We start from the raw sequence: 19,575 nt of genomic DNA, 5'->3' as shown, positions 1-19,575 counted from the left end.
GCGCCAAACACGCATGCGACCATCACTGGCACCAAGGCAGAAGCGACTCTCATCGCTGAAGACGACACATCTCCATTCGTCCCTCCATTCACGCCTGTCGCGACGCCACTGGAGGCGGGCTGCACGATGTTGGGGCGTGAGCGGAAGACGGCCTAACAGTGTGCAGGACCGTAGCCCAGCTTCATGGAGACGGTTGCGAATGGTCCTCGCCGATACCCCAGGAGCAACAGTGTCCCTAATTTGCTGGGTTGTGGCGGTGCGGTCCCCTACGGCACTGCGTAGGATCCTACGGTCTTGGTGTACATCCGTGCGTCGCTGCGGTCCGGTCCCAGGTCTACGGGCACGTGCACCTTCCGCCGACCACTGGCGACAACATCGATGTACTGTGGAGACCTCACGCCCCACGTGAGCAATTCGGCGGTACGTCCACCCGGCCTCCCGCATGCCCACTATACGCCCTCGCTCGAAGTCCGTCAACTGCACATACGGTTCACGTCCACGCTGTCGCGGCATGCTACCAGTGTTAAAGACTGCGATGGAGCTCCGTATGCCACGGCAAACTGGCTGACACTGACGGCGGCGGTGCACAAATGCTGCGCAGCTAGCGCCATTCGACGGCCAACACCGCGGTTCCTGGTGTATCCGCTGTGTCGTGCGTGTGATCATTGCTTGTACAGCCCTCTCGCAGTGTCCGGAGCAAGTATGGTGGGTCTGACACACCGGTGTCAATGTGTTCTTTTTTCCATTTCCAGGAGTGTAGCTTCGCAACAGTGAAGAATCCTGTGGTATTCAGTAACCAAAACTTACATCACACAACACAGAGTAATACAACAATCCAGAATCGAAACACTGGCGAAGCGAAACAGCGCACAGTGATGCCGTTACCGTCACTGCGATGACGGCGTCGTTGTGGCGCTCTGCCATTGCATTCACTGAACACACAGACGAGGTGCACGTCTGCCAACTCTTCATCAGTAGAAATATACAAACTACTGTGTATCAGTGTTAACGCACAACTAACATTGTGAGAAAAACAAAACCCTTGACAGTACAGAGCAGTACCGAATGCAGACTTGAGGGGAATGAGTATGGAGGACGTGCCTATCGTCAACAGCAGGTAGTGCAAGCAAAAGGACACAAGACACTCAGGTAACCCTCGACGTTTTCATTGGCGCTCACTTATTCTGCAGCAACACAGACACAAAGCTAACTGGTGCAAGAAACCAAACTAAATGTAATAACTCTGTAATGAGATCCGGAAACGTGGGTCTCTTGCATCCGAATAGGCTCTAAGACAAAGAGCACGACGCACCACGAAGGAATAATCCGAATTCGCCGGAAATCCGTAGATGTGATGTATATGTGCAAAAAAAAAAAAATCATTACAATTGGAGAAAAATTGGATTATTTATTCAAGAGAAAGAGAGGTTGGTTGTGGGATGAGACCAGACAGCGAGGTCATCGGTCTCATTGGAGTAGGGAAGGAGACGGAAGGAAGCCGGCCGTGCTCTTTCAAAGGAACCATCCCGGCATTTGCCTGGCCGCTATCGACAGGGGATCTCAAGTTGATTCCGTATTTCTAGATTTCCGGAAAGCTTTTGACACCGTTCCTCACAAGCGACTTCTAATCAAGCTGCGGAGCTATGGGGTAGCGTCTCAGTTGTGCGACTGGATTCGTGATTTCCTGTCAGGAAGGTCGCAGTTCGTAGTAATAGACGGCAAATCATCGAGTAAAACTGAAGTGATATCAGGTGTTCCCCAGGGAAGCGTTCTGGGACCTCTGCTGTTCCTGATCTATATAAATGATCTGGGTGACAATCTGAGCAGTTCTCTTAGATTGTTCGCAGATGATGCTGTAATTTACCGTCTAGTAAGGTCATCCGAAGACCAGTATCAGTTGCAAACGCTTTAGAAAAGATTGCTGTATGGTGTGTCAGGTGGCAGCTGACGCTAAATAACGAAAAGTGTGAGATGATCCACATGAGTTCCAAAAGAAATCCGTTGGAATTCGATTACTCGATAAATGGTACAATTCTCAAGGCTGTCAATTCAACTAAGTACCTGGGTGTTAAAATTACGAACAACTTCAGTTGGAAAGACCACATAGATAATATTGTGGGGAAGGCGAGCCAAAGGTTGCATTTCATTGGCAGGACACTTAGAAGATGCAACAAGTCCACTAAAGAGACAGCTTACACTACACTCGTTCGTCCTGTGTCAGAATATTGCTGCGCGGTGTGGGATCCTTACCAGGTGGGATTGACGGAGGACATCGAAAGGGTGCAAAAAAGGGCAGCTCGTTTTGTATTATCACGTTATAGGGGAGAGAGTGTGGCAGATATGATACACGAGTTGGGATGGAAGTCATTACAGCATAGACGTTTTTAGTCGCGGCGAGACCTTTTTACGAAATTTCAGTCACCAACTTTCTCTTCCGAATGCGAAAATATTTTGTTGAGCCCAACCTACATAGGTAGGAATGATCATCAAAATAAAATAAGAGAAATCAGAGCTCGAACAGAAAGGTTTAGGTGTTCGTTTTTCCCGCTCGCTGTTCGGGAGTGGAATAGTAGAGAGATAGTATGATTGTGGTTCGATGAACCCTCTGCCAAGGACTTAAATGTGAATTGCAGAGTAGTCATGTAGATGTAGATGTAGACTGATTTAGGGAAATCACGAACAACCTAAATCAGAATGGACACGGGATTGAACCGTCGTCTTCCCAAGAGAAAGGGATTCACAAACTGATCAAGTTAGTAATGCGTTGATCCACCACTCGCCGTCATGCAAGTAGTTGTTCGGCTTGGCATTGAATGACGGCGTTGATGGATATCCTCCTGAACGATATCGAGGCTAATTATGTAAATTGGCGCGATAGATGTCAAAATCTCGAAGTGGTTGGAGGGCCGTGCCCACCATGCTCCAAATGTTCTCAGTCGGGAAGACTGCACGAAGACAGGCAGTAGGAACTCTCGCCGTGTGCTGGTGGGCATTATCTTGCCGATGGCTTGGCATGAAGGATCAAAATGTGGTGTAGATTACTGCCGCCGTACTGCTGTGCTGTAAGAGTGCCGCGGATGGCAACTAAAGAGGTCCTGCTACGAAATGAAATGGCTTCCCAGACCACCACTCCCGGCTGTCGGGCCGTACAGCAGGCGACAGTCAGGTTGGACATCCCACTGCTGTATGGAGCGTCTCCAGACACGCTCTCGTTGGTCATCGGGGCTCAGTCCGAAAAACAGCAGTGGCACCCACACTTCGTGATCCCGCCATACTGCTCTGTGACGTCAGTGACAGTGCCATTTCTTTCCATAGCAGACTCCTTTGCCTGTCATCTGCGGCGACCTTACAGCTTATCAGTACGTCGACGATATTCTGTACATCATTTTGTTGTATTTCACGGAAAGCAGTTCTGGGCTTACATTTCAGCAAGACATCCTACTGCTTTCTTCGTGCTTGCTAAACCAACGATCTAAAGCTCCATTTGGACAGAATTTTGCACTATATCCATCAGGAGGACATGCAGCAAACCTCTCAGTAAACGCCAATCCAAGTAACAGCGTGCATAAGGACCATACTTGCTCAATTTGTAAAGCTCTTTTTCCTGATTAAATCATCCAATGTTTCTGAAAGTGTAGTAATTTGTTTGTCTGGATATGTACATCATTTCCAGTGATTTCAGTGGCATTCGGATAATTGCTTCGTGGTGCGCCTCTTTATTTTATTTATTTTTTTTTTCTTTTACCTGTGATGGACTCAGAAGATACACTCAAACAACCGTTAAATCCCATAGGGCTCAGAGCCATCTGAACCAACCTAGGCTAGGGCCTTCCATCGGTAGACCGGTCGTCCGGTGCAAGTCTTTTGAGTTGACGTCGCTTTGGCGACTTGTGTGTCAATGGGGATGAGATGATGATAACACAAAAACCAGTCTTGGAGCGGAGAAAATCTCCAACCCAGCCGGGAATCGAACCCAGACCCCTTTGCATGGCACTCCATCGCACTGATCACTCAGCTATCGGGGCGCACGGTACACAAAAGTGGTGATGAGGAAATCCTGATTGTAAAGATGATGGTTCGGGAATGTATTTAGTAGTGTGGCTCTTATTTATTTATATTTATTGATCATTAAACTTACATCTTTTCCAGGATATACCTAAGAAGTTGCTGAGGTAGCAAACTGATTATGTCTACAACTAATATAAGACAGATATACACTTTAGATGATAAGGGGTACAACTACAGGTGTGTGGCTGAATCAACTTTTACACCACGTTAATAGCACAGTATCGGCATTCTACATATACAATAGAAAGTCGAATTACTATACATACTTGAAGTGCCTGAAATATACAATCACCAAAGAAAACAAAATCATTCCTGTTTTTAACAGCAGCTTAAATTATCAAACACTCACAGACACAGTCACAGACAGACAGACACACATACACAATATCAACTTAATATAAATATGATTACATGTTTCTATAAAATTTGCCGCTATCAGCAGCGATATTATTCTCGTATGTTTTTTGCACATGCAGCTCCTAAAACCCCATCTTTGCTTAGTTTAGTATATTGTATGCAATGTACATACAACTGGAAAAGCATCATATGTTCGCTGAAAATTATTTTAATTTATATTACTGTTCACCAATCTAATCAAAATGTCTGCATCAGTTTGAGTTTTGTACTAAAATATTTTGTCTTTTGCTGCCAGGCAATGTCAGAGTTTCCCCAGAACTCATACACAGAATACATTCATATTTCTTTACGTACTGGAACAAGATGTAATAAAAAATGGAGGTTCCTATTTTAAAGAAACGCGGTTGATATCCGTTTGACCTATGGCAGCGCCATGTAGCGGGCCAACCATATCGCCATCTGCTTTCATCCTTCAAGGTAGACAAGTTTCGTTCTTTGCAGTTTTTTTGTTTGACGCTTATTTCGTGAGATCAGTGGACCACTCTGTACATATATGGTTGTGCGTGTGTGTGTGTGTGTGTGTGTGTGTGTGTGTGTGTGTGTGTGTGTTCCACATCTCCTCCTATACACTGGACTGATTTCAGCCAAGCTTGGTACACATTTACGTTACTGTCAGACAGTAACACGTGTATTCTCAGCCTACATTCATCCACTATTTGAATATGAGAGCACTTAGTGACTTGTAACAAACTTCACACATAATTTCAAACCTTTACGAAATTTTTTCTCGCTAAGAACACCGACAAAATTATGAAAGGAGGAAAGTCAATCGATTCCTACTTTTCCGCTCGCCGTTCATGCAGTAAAAGTAACGCGTCAGACACGACATAATTTGTTACTTCTTCATTACTAACTGTATTGGCGACGCATTTTGCAGACAGTATGCTCGTACACCATTGACTGTAACTGCATATAATACCATCGTATACCACATAATTCGGGAGGTATGACGTCATAAAGAATGCGATACGTGAAAAACTGCCACAACATGCATGACGTATCAATTTATCATTTCTTTACTATTAATTCTATTCGTAATAAATTTCGCACACAGTATCCATATATACCGCTGAATGTGCCTACAATATTGTATCATTGTACGCAGAGATACCACTGTCATAAGAGGTGACATGCCTGAAAAACTGCGGCTTTAATTTTTTTACTTCATTGCTACTAACTTAATTAGCAACACATTTTGCAGACGGTAACCACATACGCCACTGAATGTACCCACGAAATTCTATCACTGTCCGACACATAGTTGAGGAGATATGACGTCATAAACATGACGCACAAGACCAGACGCTGCGTGGAAGCACAGCTATAAATATATACCTGCGCAACGCCGGGTTTCTCTGCTAGTACATAATAAACGTAAGCATGGTTTGTCCTCATCTGCCGCCATAAGTCCACAACCCACACCTGTAGGCTTATGCATTGTATGGATTGCTAGTCCTCCAACCCTCATACAAGCAAAAAGTTTCGGTTTGGAGCTGCAGGGGTTGGACTCGAAGACATGAGTGTTAAAGTAGCACATCGCGCTGGTGGACTTCTTATGGGAAGTCGGTGAACCAACAGGAGGCTGAGTGCCAAATAGTTAAATCGTTGGGGAATGATGGAGAACATGAATGTTCCAGAACGCAATGGAATCTTCGAGGAGGTTCGATAATGTTCAAACACCCCCATAGAAAAATTATAAATGACTGTGCTTAAACTGACACACAAAATTTTTTGCGCAACGCAATCTGACTTTCAAAAATCCCTACAAAAGAATGGCCCTGACTAACAATAACCTATACCTTTCATGAGTCACTTACCTCACAAAAATCTTCGTTATTCAAACTACTGCAATATAGCGTGCGCCAATACTGCCAGCTGAATAAAAGATTCTAACTACTGAAGGCACTAACTACTGATAGGCATAGTTAGTAAATGAAAGATTTTGATAGGGAACAAACAATGTATTTACCTTAATAGTTTTCAAAAGTTATATATATATATATATATATATATATATATATATATATATATATATATATATATATATATATATATCAGTTCATGATATCCATTATTACAAATTTACTCTTTCTGGCGGACACACGTTCAGATCGTCCGCTCTGCTCTTAAAATTCTGCCATCTCTCTCCCCACGTCCCCCACTGCTGACCGCTCAGCTCCAACTGCACAACGCTGTGCGCTGTTCACATCCAACTGCCCACCACTACAATAGCGAATATTTCAACAACGCCAACCAGCCACAGACTGCACACGGCACAGTCAGTGATTTTCATACGGAGCGCTACGTGGCGTTACCAACATAGAAACCTAAACAGCCTACTTACAATGTTCTACAGTTTTCTTTACCGTTCTTGAATATTTTTGAATGTTTTTAAATGTTTTCGAAGGTTTTGGAATGTTCTTGGAGTCCTATAAAGAAATGTATTCTCGAGTGATGTAGTATGTTCTCAGAAAACATACGAAAACAAAGATCAATATGTGTGTTTTTCAACTAGTAAATAACATTTTACAGAGCATGAAGAAATGTGATTCTCCAACTTCTTAAGATGTAATTTATGATGTAGTAGTACACGGGTATCGGTACCCAACGCGTTCGATAAGTTCGGCAAACGACCCCGTTGCCACCTTCAGGTGTCTGACAAACTGATTGCGTAGGCCTCAGTACTCATTCAAAGTCTTGCTACTTTTGGCTGCACATACACATTCAAACACACATTCTCACACCGGGTTTTAGAGATTGTGAATGACTTCTCTGGGAGATGTGGGAATTCTTACGTGATTTTGAGGCTAGAAGTGATGGGAATGTTCTTCTTGAGGTAGGAGGGATGTGCAGGTCTTATTCTTGAAGATAACGATGTTGATAAGAAGTTCTTCCTAATGAGGAAGGTTTATGCTGTTAATAGCAGATCTTTTAGTAATAAGTCTTCTAATTTTTGCTGTAGCGTCTTTTTTTTTGTTTTTTCTTCTTTTTTTCGTATTCATTCGGAAACCAACACACTCGTAAATCTAATGGTGGCTTTTGGGGCGCCATCCAGAATGCTGTATAGTGTCACCAGCTTTTCAGCGCATCAGGACAGCCTGTCAGGAGACATGAGACGCACAGCCGCCATGGGGTCAGTCGAACTCTGGCACATACACTGAGGTGACAAAAGTCATGGGGATACCTCCTCATGTTGTGTTGGGCCTCCTTTTGCCCAGCGTAGAGCAACGATTCGACTTGGCATGGACTCAACAAGTCGTTGGGATTCCCCTGTAGAAATACTAGCCACGCTGCCTCTATAGACGTCCATAGCTGCGGAAGTGTTGCCACTGCAGGATGTTGGGCATGAACTGATTTCTCGATTATGTCCCACAAATATTCGATGAGATTCATGTCGGACGATCTGAGTGGGCGAATCATGCGCTCGAATTGTCCGCAATGTTGTTCAAACCAATCACAAATACTTGTGGGCTGTTGACAAGGTACACCGTCATCCACGAAAAATTGCATCATTGTTTGGAAACATGAAGACCATGAATGGCTGGAAATGGTCTCCAGGTAGCCGAACACAACCATTTCCTGCCAATGAACGGTTCAGTCCATTCCATGCAACCACAGCCCATACCATTACTGCTTGCTTGTTCAGTGCATTGTTGACATCTTGGGCCCATGGTTTCCTGGGCGCCATACTCGATCCCTAGCATCACCTCATACCAACTGAAACTGGGACTCGTCTGACAGGCCACAGTTTTCCAGTTGTGTAGGGTCCAACCGAAGTGGCCACGAGTCCAGGAGAGGTGCTTGAGGCGATTTCGTGCTGTTAGCAAAGGCATTCGCGTCGGTCGACTGGTATCATGACCAGCGAACGCGAAATTTTCCCCACACAGTTCTTTAGGATACGTTCGTCGTATGTCCCACATTGATTTCTACGGTTATTTCATGCACTGGTGCAGGTCTGTTAGCACTGACAACTCTACGCAAACGTTGCTGCTCTCGGTCGTTAAGTGATCGCCGTAGGCCACTCCATTGTCCATACTGAAGGGTACTGCCTAAAATTCGGAATACTCGACACACTCTTGACACTGTGAATCTCGGAATATTGAATTCCGTAACGATTTCCGAAGCGAAATGCTCCAAGCGTCTAGCTCCACCTACCATTCCACATTCAAAGTCTTAATTCCCGTCGTGTAGCCATAATCACACTGGAAACTTTTTCACGTTGAACACCTCAGCACAAATGACATCTCGGCCAATACACTGCCTTTTTGTACCTTGTACATGACACTACCGCCGTCTGTATACCTACAGTCATACTCAGAAGTATCCGAACGACCTGAATTGCATTTCGCCTGATTCGCATGCAACCCACATATCGCAGCTGCCTAGCAGGTCCTCTAATCGCTCCTTGATACAGTCGTTTGACTATTGAGCATGGTTCCAACAAGTCACCACTAGAAAACACTGCTCTGTATCGCAATAACTCAAGATGTAAAGTAATACTACGATACTACAAATATCAGGGAACACCTTATCACAGATGAGACTGTCCTTAAGGCTTGTAAGCTAACATTTATTACAATAAATGACATACCTGAAATGTCAGCACTCTCATTATTACGTAGTTGAAACGTTCATGATTTTGAGTTTGTTTTTTGGTCATGTACTGCCAAACCTTTATCCAAAAGTCGTACATACAATATGTCCATGCCTTATTAAGTGACATAAATTTACTAGATGATGTAATCTCCTGACCTACATAGAAGAAAGTATAATTTAACAAATGTAATAGGTTGCTATTCGTAATAGTGATGGTAAAGCTCACCTAAAATATTAACATTTATAGATAAGAAATCCCTAAGTTCTTCTCATATTGCATGGGAGGACAAAGCATGTGGAAAATATTACCTAAAGGAGGACAAGTCTTGGTCATAAAGAGGGAGCCATGGAGTCCAAACATTGTAGGTCAACTCAGAGGTTGGAACATACACTACAAATATTTAAGGATGTTCGGTGTACGTACCACTCTGAGACGAAGAGATTAGCACAGATGAGAAATATCAAGCAGCCACAAAGCAGATCAAGGAAAACAATTGACAGAGCTAAGAAACGATAGCAAGGTGAACAATGCGTCACTGATACTTCAATTATTGTCTGTCAAGTTCTGATGGTGATGGAGAAGACTACAGACAAAGTCCAGAATGAGATTTTCACTCTGCAGCGGAGTGTGCGCTGATGTGAAACTTCCTGGCAGATTAAAACTGTGTGCCCGACCGAGACTCGAACTCGGGATCTTTGCCTTTCGCGGGCAAGTGCTCTACCATCTGAGCTACCGAAGCACGACTCACGCCCGGTACTCACAGCTTTATCTCTGCCAGTACCTCGTCTCCTACCTTCCAAACTTTACAGAAGCTCTCCTGCGAACCATGCAGAACTAGCACTCCTGAAACAAAGGATATTGCGGAGACATGGCTTAGCCATAGCCTGGGGGATCTTCCCAGAATGAGATTTTCACTCTGCAGCGCAGTGTGCGCTGATATGAAACTTCCTGGCAGATTAAAACTGTGTGCCCGACCGAGACTCGAACTCGGGACCTTTGCCTTTCGCGGGCAAGTGCTCTACCATCTGAGCTACCGAAGACGAAAATTTAATAGTCATGGGTGACTGGAATTCGTCAGTAGGAAAAGGGAGAGAAGGAAACATAGTAGGTGATTATGGATTGGGGCTAAGAAATAAAAGAGGAAGCCGTCTGGTAGAATTTTACACAGAGCATAACTTAATCATAGCTAACACTTGGTTCAAGAATCATAAAAGAAGATTGTATACATGGAGGAATCCTGGAGATACTAAACGGTATCAGATAGATTGTATAATGGTAAGACAGAGATTTAGGAATCAGGTTTTAAATTGTAGGACATTTCCAGGGGCAGATGTGGACTCTGACCACAATCTATTGGTTATGATCTGTAGATTAAAACTGAAGAAGCTGCAAAAAGGTGGGAATTTAAGGACATGGGATCTGGATAAGCTGAAAGAACCAGAGGTTGTACAGAGTTTCAAGGAGAGCATACGGGAACAATTGACAGGAATGGGGGAAAGAAAAACAGTAGAAGACGAATGGGTAGCTCTGAGGGATGAAGTAGTGAAGGCACAGAGGATAAAGTAGGTAAAAAGACGAGGCTGCTATAAATCCTTGGGTAACAGAAGAAATATTGAATTTAATTGATGAAAGGAGAAAATATAAAAATGCAGTAAATGAAGCAGGCAAAAAGGAATACAAACGTCTCAAAAATGAGATCGACAGGAAGTGCAAAATGGCTAAGCAGGGATGGCTAGAGGACAAATGTAAGGATGTAGAAGCTTATCTCACTAGGGGTAAGATAGATACTGCCTACAGGAAAATTAAAGAGACCTTTGGAGAGAAGAGAACCACGTGTATGAATATCAAGAGCTCAGATGGCAACCCAGTTCTAAGCAAAGAAGGAAGGCAAAAAGGTGGAAGGAGTATATAGAAAGTTTATACAAGGGCGATGTACTTGAGGACAATATTATGGAAATGGAAGAGGATGTAGATGAAGACGAAATGGGTGATAAGATACTGTGTGAAGAGTTTGACAGAGCACTGAAAGACCTGAGTCGAAACAAGGCCCCCGGAATAGACAACATTCCATTAGAACTACTGACGGCCTTGGGAGAGCCAGTCCTGACAAAACTCTACCATCTGGTGAGCAAGATGTATGAGACAGGCGAAATACCATCAGACTTCAAGAAGAATATAATAATTCCAATACCAAAGAAAGCAGGTGCTGACAGATGTGAAAATTATCGAACTATCAGTTAAATAAGTCACAGCTGCAAAATACTAACGCGAATTCTTTACAGACGAATGGGAAAACTGGTAGATGCGGACCTCGGGGAGGATCAGTTTGGATTCCGTAGAAATGTTGGAACACGTGAGGCAATACTGACCTTACGACTTACCTTAGAAGAAAGATTAAGAAAAGACGAACTTACGTTTCTAGCATTTGTAGATTTAGAGAAAGCTTTAGACTATGTTGACTGGAATACTCTCTTTCAAATTCTGAAGGTGGCGGGGGTAAAATACAGGGAGCGAAAGGCTATTTACAATTTGTACCGAAACCAGATGGCAGTCATAAGAGTCGAGGGGCATGAAAGGGAACCAGTGGTTGGGAAAGGAGTGAGACAGGGTTGTAGCCTCTCCCCGATGTTATTCAATCTGTATATTGAGCAAGCAGTAAAGGAAACAAAAGAAAAATTCGGAGTAGGTATTAAAATGCATGGAGAAGAAGTAAAAACTTTGAGGTTCGCCGATGACATTGTAATTCTGTCAGAGACGGCAAAGGACTTGGAAGAGCAGTTGAACGGAATGGACAGTGTCTTGAAAGGAGGATATAAGATGAACATCAACAAAAGCAAAACGAGGATAATGGAATGTAGTCAGATTAAATCGGGTGATGCTGAGGGAATTAGATTAGGAAATGAGACACTTAAAGTAGTAAAGGAGTTTTGCTATTTAGGAAGTAAAATAACTGATGATGGTCGAAGTAGAGAGGATATAAAATGTAGACTGGCAACGGCAAGGAAAGCGTTTCTGAATAAGAGAAATTTGTTAACATCGAATATAGATTTATGTATCAGGAAGTAGTTTCTGAAAGTATTTGTTTCAGCGTAGCCATGTATGTAAGTGAAACATGGACGATAACTAGTTTGGACAAGAAGAGAATAGAAGCTTTCGAAATGTGGTGCTACAGAAGAATGCTGAAGATAAGGTGGATAGATCACGTAACTAATGAGGAGGTATTGAATAGGATTGGGGAGAAGAGAAGTTTGTGGCACAACTTGACTAGAAGAAGGGATCGGTTGATAGGACATGTTTTGAGGCATCAAGGGATCACAAATTTAGCATTGGAGGGCAGTGTGGAGGGTAAAATCGTAGAGGGAGACCAAGAGATGAATACAGTAAGCAGATTTAGAAGGATGTAGGTTGCAATAGGTACTGGGAGATGAAGAAGGTTGCACAGGATAGAGTAGCATGGAGAGCTGCATCAAACCAGTCTCAGGACTGAAGACAACAACAACAACAACAACAACAACATGTGGGAGTGTAGAAGATTTTCCATGAAATTGTGAGGTGTGTGTGTGTGTGTGTGTGTGTGTGTGTGTGTGTGTGTGTGTGTGTGTGTGTGTGTTTGTGTGTGTGTAACAAGGGTTGGGGGGGGGGGGGGGAGTCGGAGGTAGGGTGGATATATGGTATATGGTAGGCCGGGGGCTGGCTGCTTTTAACAAGGCAGCAAACAAAGCTACCTCATAAATGCTTCGACAAGGCAACCATAGAATCATGTTCCTACGTTTGTTCCTCTGTACCTGCCTAATTCTAAGTCTTTATAGATCCAAGGGAGAAACAAAACTGGCATCCTAAGGATCAGAGCATGGAATGTCAGATTCCTTAATCGGGTATTTAGAAAGAAAATTTAAAAAGAAAAATGGATAGGTGAAAGTTAGATACAATGGGAATTAGTGAAGTCTGGTAACAAGAGGAACAAAACATCTAGTCAGGTGAATATAGAGTTATAAATACAAAATATAACGGTAATACGGAAGTAGGTTTAATAATGAATAAAAATAGGAACGTGGATAACCTACTACTCAGAGAATAGTAAACGCATTATTATAGCCAAGATAGACATGAAGCTCACGCCTACTACACTAGTACCAGTTTATATCAAAATTAGTTCCGCAGTTGATGAAGAGCCTGAAGAAATGTGCGATAAAAGGAATTTTTCGGATAGTTAAGGGGGACGAAAATTTAATAGTCATGGCGGACTGGAATTCGACAGTAGGAAAAGGAAGAGAAAGAAAAGTAATAGGTGAATATGGACTGGGTGTAAGGAATGAAAGAGGAAGCCACCTGGTAGTATTTTGCACATAGCATAATTTATCATAACTAACACTTGGTTTAAGAATCATGAAAGAAGATTGTATAAGTGGAAGAGGCCTGGAGACACTGGGAGGTTTCAGATAGATTGTATAACGGTAAGACAGAGATTTAGGAACCACGTTTTAAATTGTAAGACATTTCCAGGGGCAAATGTAGACTCTGATTCTAATTTACTGGTTATGAACTGTACATTAAAACTGAAGAAACCGCAAAAAGGTAGAAATTTAAGAACATGTGAGCTGGATAAATTGAAAGAACTAGAGGTCGTAGAGAGTTTCAGAGAGAGCATTAGAGAACGATTGACAAGATCAGGGGAAAGAAATACAAACAAGAAGAATGGGTGGATTTGAGAGATGAAATAGTGAAGGCAGTAAAGGATCAAGTAGGTAAAAAAACGAGGGCTGGTAAAAATGTTTGGGTAACAGAAGAGATATTGAATTTAATTGATGAAGGGAGAAAATATAAAAATGGAGCAAATGATGTAGGCAAAAAGGAATACAAACGTCTCATAAATGAGATCGACAGAAAGTGAAAAATGGCTAAGCAGCGAAGGCTAGAGGAAAAATGTAAGGATGTAGGGGCATATATCACTATGGGTAAGATAGATACTGCCTACAGGAAAATTAAAGAGACTTTTGGAGAAAAAAGAACCACCTGTATGAATATCAAAAGCTCAGATGGAAAACCAGTGCCAAGTAAAGAAGAGAAAGCAGAAAGGTGGAAGGAGTATATAGAGGGTGTATACAAGGGCGATGTACTTGAGAGGAATATTATGAAAAGAGGACGTAGATGAAGATGAAATGGGAGATATGATACCGCGTGAAGAAATTGACAGAGTACTGAAAGACCTAAGTCGAAATAAGACCCAGGGCGTAGACAACATTTCATTAGAACTACTAATAGCCTTGGGTGAGCCAGCCATGGTGAGCAAGATGTATGAGGCAGGCGAAATACCCTCCGACTTCGATAAGAATATAATAATGCCAATCCCAAAGAAATCACGTGTTCGCAGGTGTGAATATTACCGAACTATCAGTTTAATATGTCACGGTTGCAAAATACTAACACGAATTCTTTACAAACGAATGGAAAAACTGGTAGAAGCTGGATTTGATGGGTTCTATAGGAATTATGGAACACGGGAAGCAATATTGACCCTATGACTTCTCAAAGAAATAGGTTAAGGAAAGGTAAACTTACGTTTCTAGCATTTGTAGACTTAGAGAAAGCTTTTGACTGTATCGACTGGAATATCCTCTTTCAAATTCTAAAGATGGCGAAGGTAAAATACAGGGAGCGAAAGGCTCTCTGCAATTTGTACAGAAACCAAATGGCAGTTATAAGAGTCAAGGGGCACGAAAGGGAAGAAGTGATTGAGAAGGGAGTGAGACAGAATTGTAGCATATCCTAGATGTTATTCAATCTGTATATTGAGCAAGCAGTAAAGGAAACAAAAGAAAAATTTGGAGCAGGAATTAAATTCCATGGAGAAGAAATAAAAGCTTTGAGGTTTGCCAACGACATTATAATTCTGTCAGAGACTGTAAAGGACCTGCAAGAGCAGTTGAAGGGAACGGACCGTGGCTTGAAAGAAGGATATAAGATGAACATCAACGAAAGCAAAAGAAATATATTGGAATGTTGTCGAATTAAATCAGGTGATGCTGAGGGAATTAGATTAAGAAATGAGACACTTAGATGAGTTTTGTTACCTGGGAAGCAAAATAACTGATGATGGTCGAAGTAGAAAGGATACAAAATGTAGACTCTATATGGCAAGGAAAGCAGTTTTGAAGAAGAGAAATTTGTTAACATTGAATACAGATATAAGTGTCGCGAAGTCCTTTCTGAAAGTATTTTTATGGATTGTAACTATGTATGGAAGTGAAACGTGGACGATAAATAGTTTAGACAAGAAGAGAATAGAAGCTTTCGAAATGTAGTGCTACAGAAGAACGTATACGATTAGATAGGTAGATCACGTAACTAATGAGGAGGTAGTTTACAGAATTCTGGAGAAGAGGAATTTGTGGCACAACTTGACTCTAAAAATGAATCGGTTTGTAGGACATGTTGTGAGGCATCAAGGTATCACCAATTTGGTATTGGAGGCAAGCGTGGAGGCAGACCAAGAGATCAGAGGGATGTAGATTGCTGTAGTTACTTAGAGATGAAGAGGCTACACAGGATAGATCGGCATGGAGAGCAGCATCAAACTAGTCTCTGGACTGAAGACCACAACAGCCAGCCAGTGTGGCCAGCGCTTCAGTCTGGAGCCGCGCGACTGCTACGGTCGCAGGTTCGAATCCTGCCTCGGGAATGGATGTGTGTGATGTCCTTAGGTTAGTTAGTTTTAAGTAGTTCTAAGTTCTAGGGTACTGATGACCTCAGAGTCATTTGAACCATTTTTTGAAGACCGCAACAACAACATGGATCCAACATCAACCACAACAATTTTCTGTAATCCTCGTCGTCCTAAAGCTACTTCTAGTGAGAGCAGACTTCAGGACAACGGCCTTTTAGATTGTACTCCACAGTACTCCTTCATCGGTCACGTTCCACAGCCAGCTGTCAGACTGCACGTGAAATAGTTGATTATTTAACGGGAAAAAGCAAGGAATTAATGTATTATTTCACATATTCGATTGGTTTATTGCGTAACATTTTATTTTCTTCGCTTAAGCTAACCAAAGAAAGCATGTACCGCGATTTTCCTCATCTAAAGTAGTTTTCAAATGCTTTCAAAGCTAGGTTTTTGAATTATAAAGAATAGAGCGGAAAAAAGTTTCTAGTACCGGTTTGAACGAAAGTGTAACTGCATAAATATTAAAAGGTAATATTTGTGAGAAACAATGAAACAGTTCCTAACAAAAAATGGATTTACCTCTTCGTTTTTGTAAAAATTTAAACGTAACAATTATATTTTTGCAGTCGCTTTGTGTGAGATGTCTGCTCGTGGGTCGACATAGAATATCATAAATTTCCTTTACTTCGCGTCTATGGTCAATGTTTTTTTTTTTTTTTTTGCATAAGTGTGCCGGTTTCGGTCTACTATGACCATCTTCAGATCAGCAGCAAAATATCCGAAAAAATAAAAATACACTATTAGATTGTCTACAGCTTAAAACAATAAAACATACCATAATGAAAAGTACTACTGACATACATATGCATTTGTGCGCTTTAAATATGAAGAGACATTCCTGTTTTATAAAAACGTGTCCTAATAGAGTGCCATAGTGGCGTTGTCAAAAGTTAAACACAAAATCAGCACCAGCTTCGTCAAATATACATAAATAATAGCATATGCCAGAGTCATCTTATCAGCAGTACTACTGTTCAAAGCAGCCTACCGTACAGTAGCCATAAAAATGTTTGTATTATAAGTTCACCAGATGTAGCTGCTGTAGGCACACACATATTCTTCAGGGATTAATTGTACCGTAAAATAAAGGGAGATGCAATCGTATAGTCTGTAATCGGCTTATAAGTTGTAAAGTGGGAGATGTAAGCCGATTACATTGAAGAATATTTGTATACGTACAGTAGCGACATTTGCTGAATTTGCAAAACAAAAAGTTTGTGTCTACTGTACGGCACTTTGTATTGAACAGTAGTACTGCTGAGAAGATAACGCTTGCATATGCTGTTATTCATATATATTTGACGATTCTGGTGCTGATTTCGTGCTTAACTTTTGACAACGCCACTATGGCACTATATTAGGACACGTTTTTATAAAACAGGAATGCCTCTTCATATTTAAAGCGCACAAATGCACACGTATGTCAGTAGTACTTTTTATTATGGTCTATTTTATTGTTTTAAGCTGTAGACAATCTACTAGTGTATTTGAATTTTCCCCATATTTTGCTGCAGATCTGAAGATGGCAATTGTAGACTGAAACTGGTAGTCTGATGGCAGAAACATTTCTGACTATAGACGTGAAGTAAAGGAAATTTATTGTATATCCGGGTCATTGTTTTATTCGCGACAGTGTCGTAGCTTGCAGGGAATATTAAATGATTAGTGCAGCATAACAGCTTTATACACTACTGGCCATTAAAATTGCTACACCAAGAAGAGATGCAGATGATAAACGGGTATTCATTGGACAAATATATTATACTATAACTGACATGTGATTACATTTTCACGAAATTTGGGTGCATAGATCCTGAGAAATCAGTACCAGAACAACCACCTCTGGCCGTAATAACGGCCTTGATACGCCTGGGCATTGAGTTAAACTAAGCTTGGATGGCGTGTAGACGTACAGCTGCCCATGCAGCTTCGACACGATATCACAGTTCATGAGGAGTAGTGCCTGGCGTTCTGTGACGAGCCAGTTGCTCGGCCACCATTGACGAGACGTTTTCAATTGGTGTGAGATCTGGAGAATGTGCTGGCCAGGACAGCAGTCGAACATTTTCTGATCCAGAAAGGCCCGAACAGGACCTGCAACATGCGGTCGTGCATTATCCGGCTGAAATATAGGGTTTCGCAGGGGTCGAATGAAGGGTAGAGCCACGGGTAATAACACATCTGAAATGTAGCGTCCACTGTTCAAAGTGCCGTCAATGCGAACAAGAGGTGACCGAGATGTGTAACGAATGGCACCCTATACGATCACGCCGCGTGATACGCCAGTATGGCGACGACGAATAGAGGCTTCCAATGTGCGTTCACCGAGATGTCGACAAACACGGATGCGACCATCATGATGCTGTAAACAGAACCTGGATTCATCGGAAAAAATAACTTTTTGCCATTCTTGCACCCAGGATCGTCGTTGAGTACACCATTGCAGGCGCTCCTCTCTGTGATGCAGCGTCAAGGGTAACCGCAGACATGGTCTCCGAGCTGATAGTCCAAACTGGTGCAGACGTCGTCGAGCTGTTCGTGCTGGTGGTTATTGTCTTGCAAAAACAGACACCTTCACGATCCGTTAGAGCCATGGGGATAAAATGTCTACAGTCATTGGATCTCGACCAACGCGAGCAGCAGCGTCGCGATACGATAAACCTCAATCGCGATAGGCTACAATCCGACCTTTATCAAAGTCGGAAACGTCATGGTACGCATTTCTCCTCCTTACACGAGGCATCACAACAACGTTTGACCAGGCAACGCCGGTCAACTGCAGTTTGTGTATGAGAAATCGGTTGGAAACTTTCCTCGTGTCAGCACTTGTAGGTGTCGCCACCGGCGCCAACCTTGTGTGAATGCTCTGAAAAGCTAATCATTTGCATATCACAGCATCTTCTTCCTGTCGGTTAAATTTCACTTCAGTAGCAAATCTTCGTGGTGTAGCAATTTTATTGGCCAGTAGTGTATCTTCATACGTGCTAGAACACTAATACTGCTAATCAGTAAAATGCAATACTACACCAGAAGAACGTCAACAACAGTTAACACCACTGGACGTAACGTTGTCTTCAAATTTAATAATGCTGCATAGTTCTCTCTACTTTTCTAGACAGTGAGTAGTGGGTGCCTAGCGAGCCGAGGTGTCTTGTGGTGGCCCACCTGGAGGATGTAGAAGAGCGTGACGCCGTTGGCCTGGGCCCGCGGACGGGCGCCCCTGGAGTCTCGCTGGTAGCGGCGCCGCATCTCCAGCAGCAGGCCGAGCAGCAGCTGCATGCGGCCGCGCTGCCCCATGAACGACCAGATCTGCAACGCAGACCGCACTCGTGTGAGACCAGCACGTCTGGTGATAGGCTACTGCACAACACCGGCACAGGTCCCCGTACCGCGTCTGAGCAGCTTCCCAATCTGCACTACGCGACTTGTAATGGAAAACACGTAAATAAGTTACATGAATGTGTGGTGACATTTCTTTTGGACATGTCCGAAAGAACAGACACAACGCATTCACCAAATTGATTCACCTCGATGGGCAATGAATCAACAACATTCAGAGCGGAAGCAGAATATCGTTCGATCTCCAAGCGGGCTCGGAGGATACGGAAGGGTACAGTGGATAGGTGGCTAAAGGTGGGAATGTGGGTCAGCCTGGTAGCGTGACGAGACAGTCTGTGCAATTGTGATGAACACCGTGTCTGGATGGCACAATAGTTAACGCAACTGCCTAGTATGCATGAGATCCTGAGTTCGAGACCCTGACCAGTAT

General features: G+C 42.8%; 1 protein-coding gene across 1 annotated transcript in view; it reads right to left on the bottom strand.

Annotated features, from left to right (window-relative positions):
* LOC126273231 (odorant receptor Or1-like) overlaps positions 1-19,575 on the bottom strand; it is a 597,605-nt gene that overhangs the window by 84,010 nt on the left and 494,020 nt on the right. Inside the window, exon 2 of the mRNA XM_049976775.1 lies at positions 18,972-19,115. Coding sequence (XP_049832732.1) covers positions 18,972-19,115 — 144 coding nt within the window. The remainder of the gene's footprint in view (positions 1-18,971; positions 19,116-19,575) is intronic.

The sequence above is a fragment of the Schistocerca gregaria genome, chromosome 5, assembly GCF_023897955.1.
Source record: "Schistocerca gregaria isolate iqSchGreg1 chromosome 5, iqSchGreg1.2, whole genome shotgun sequence".
In the NCBI taxonomy this organism is placed as follows: Eukaryota; Metazoa; Arthropoda; class Insecta; order Orthoptera; family Acrididae; genus Schistocerca; species Schistocerca gregaria.
Note: the sequence above shows the minus strand (reverse complement) of the source record. Positions and strands in the feature narration are given on the sequence as shown.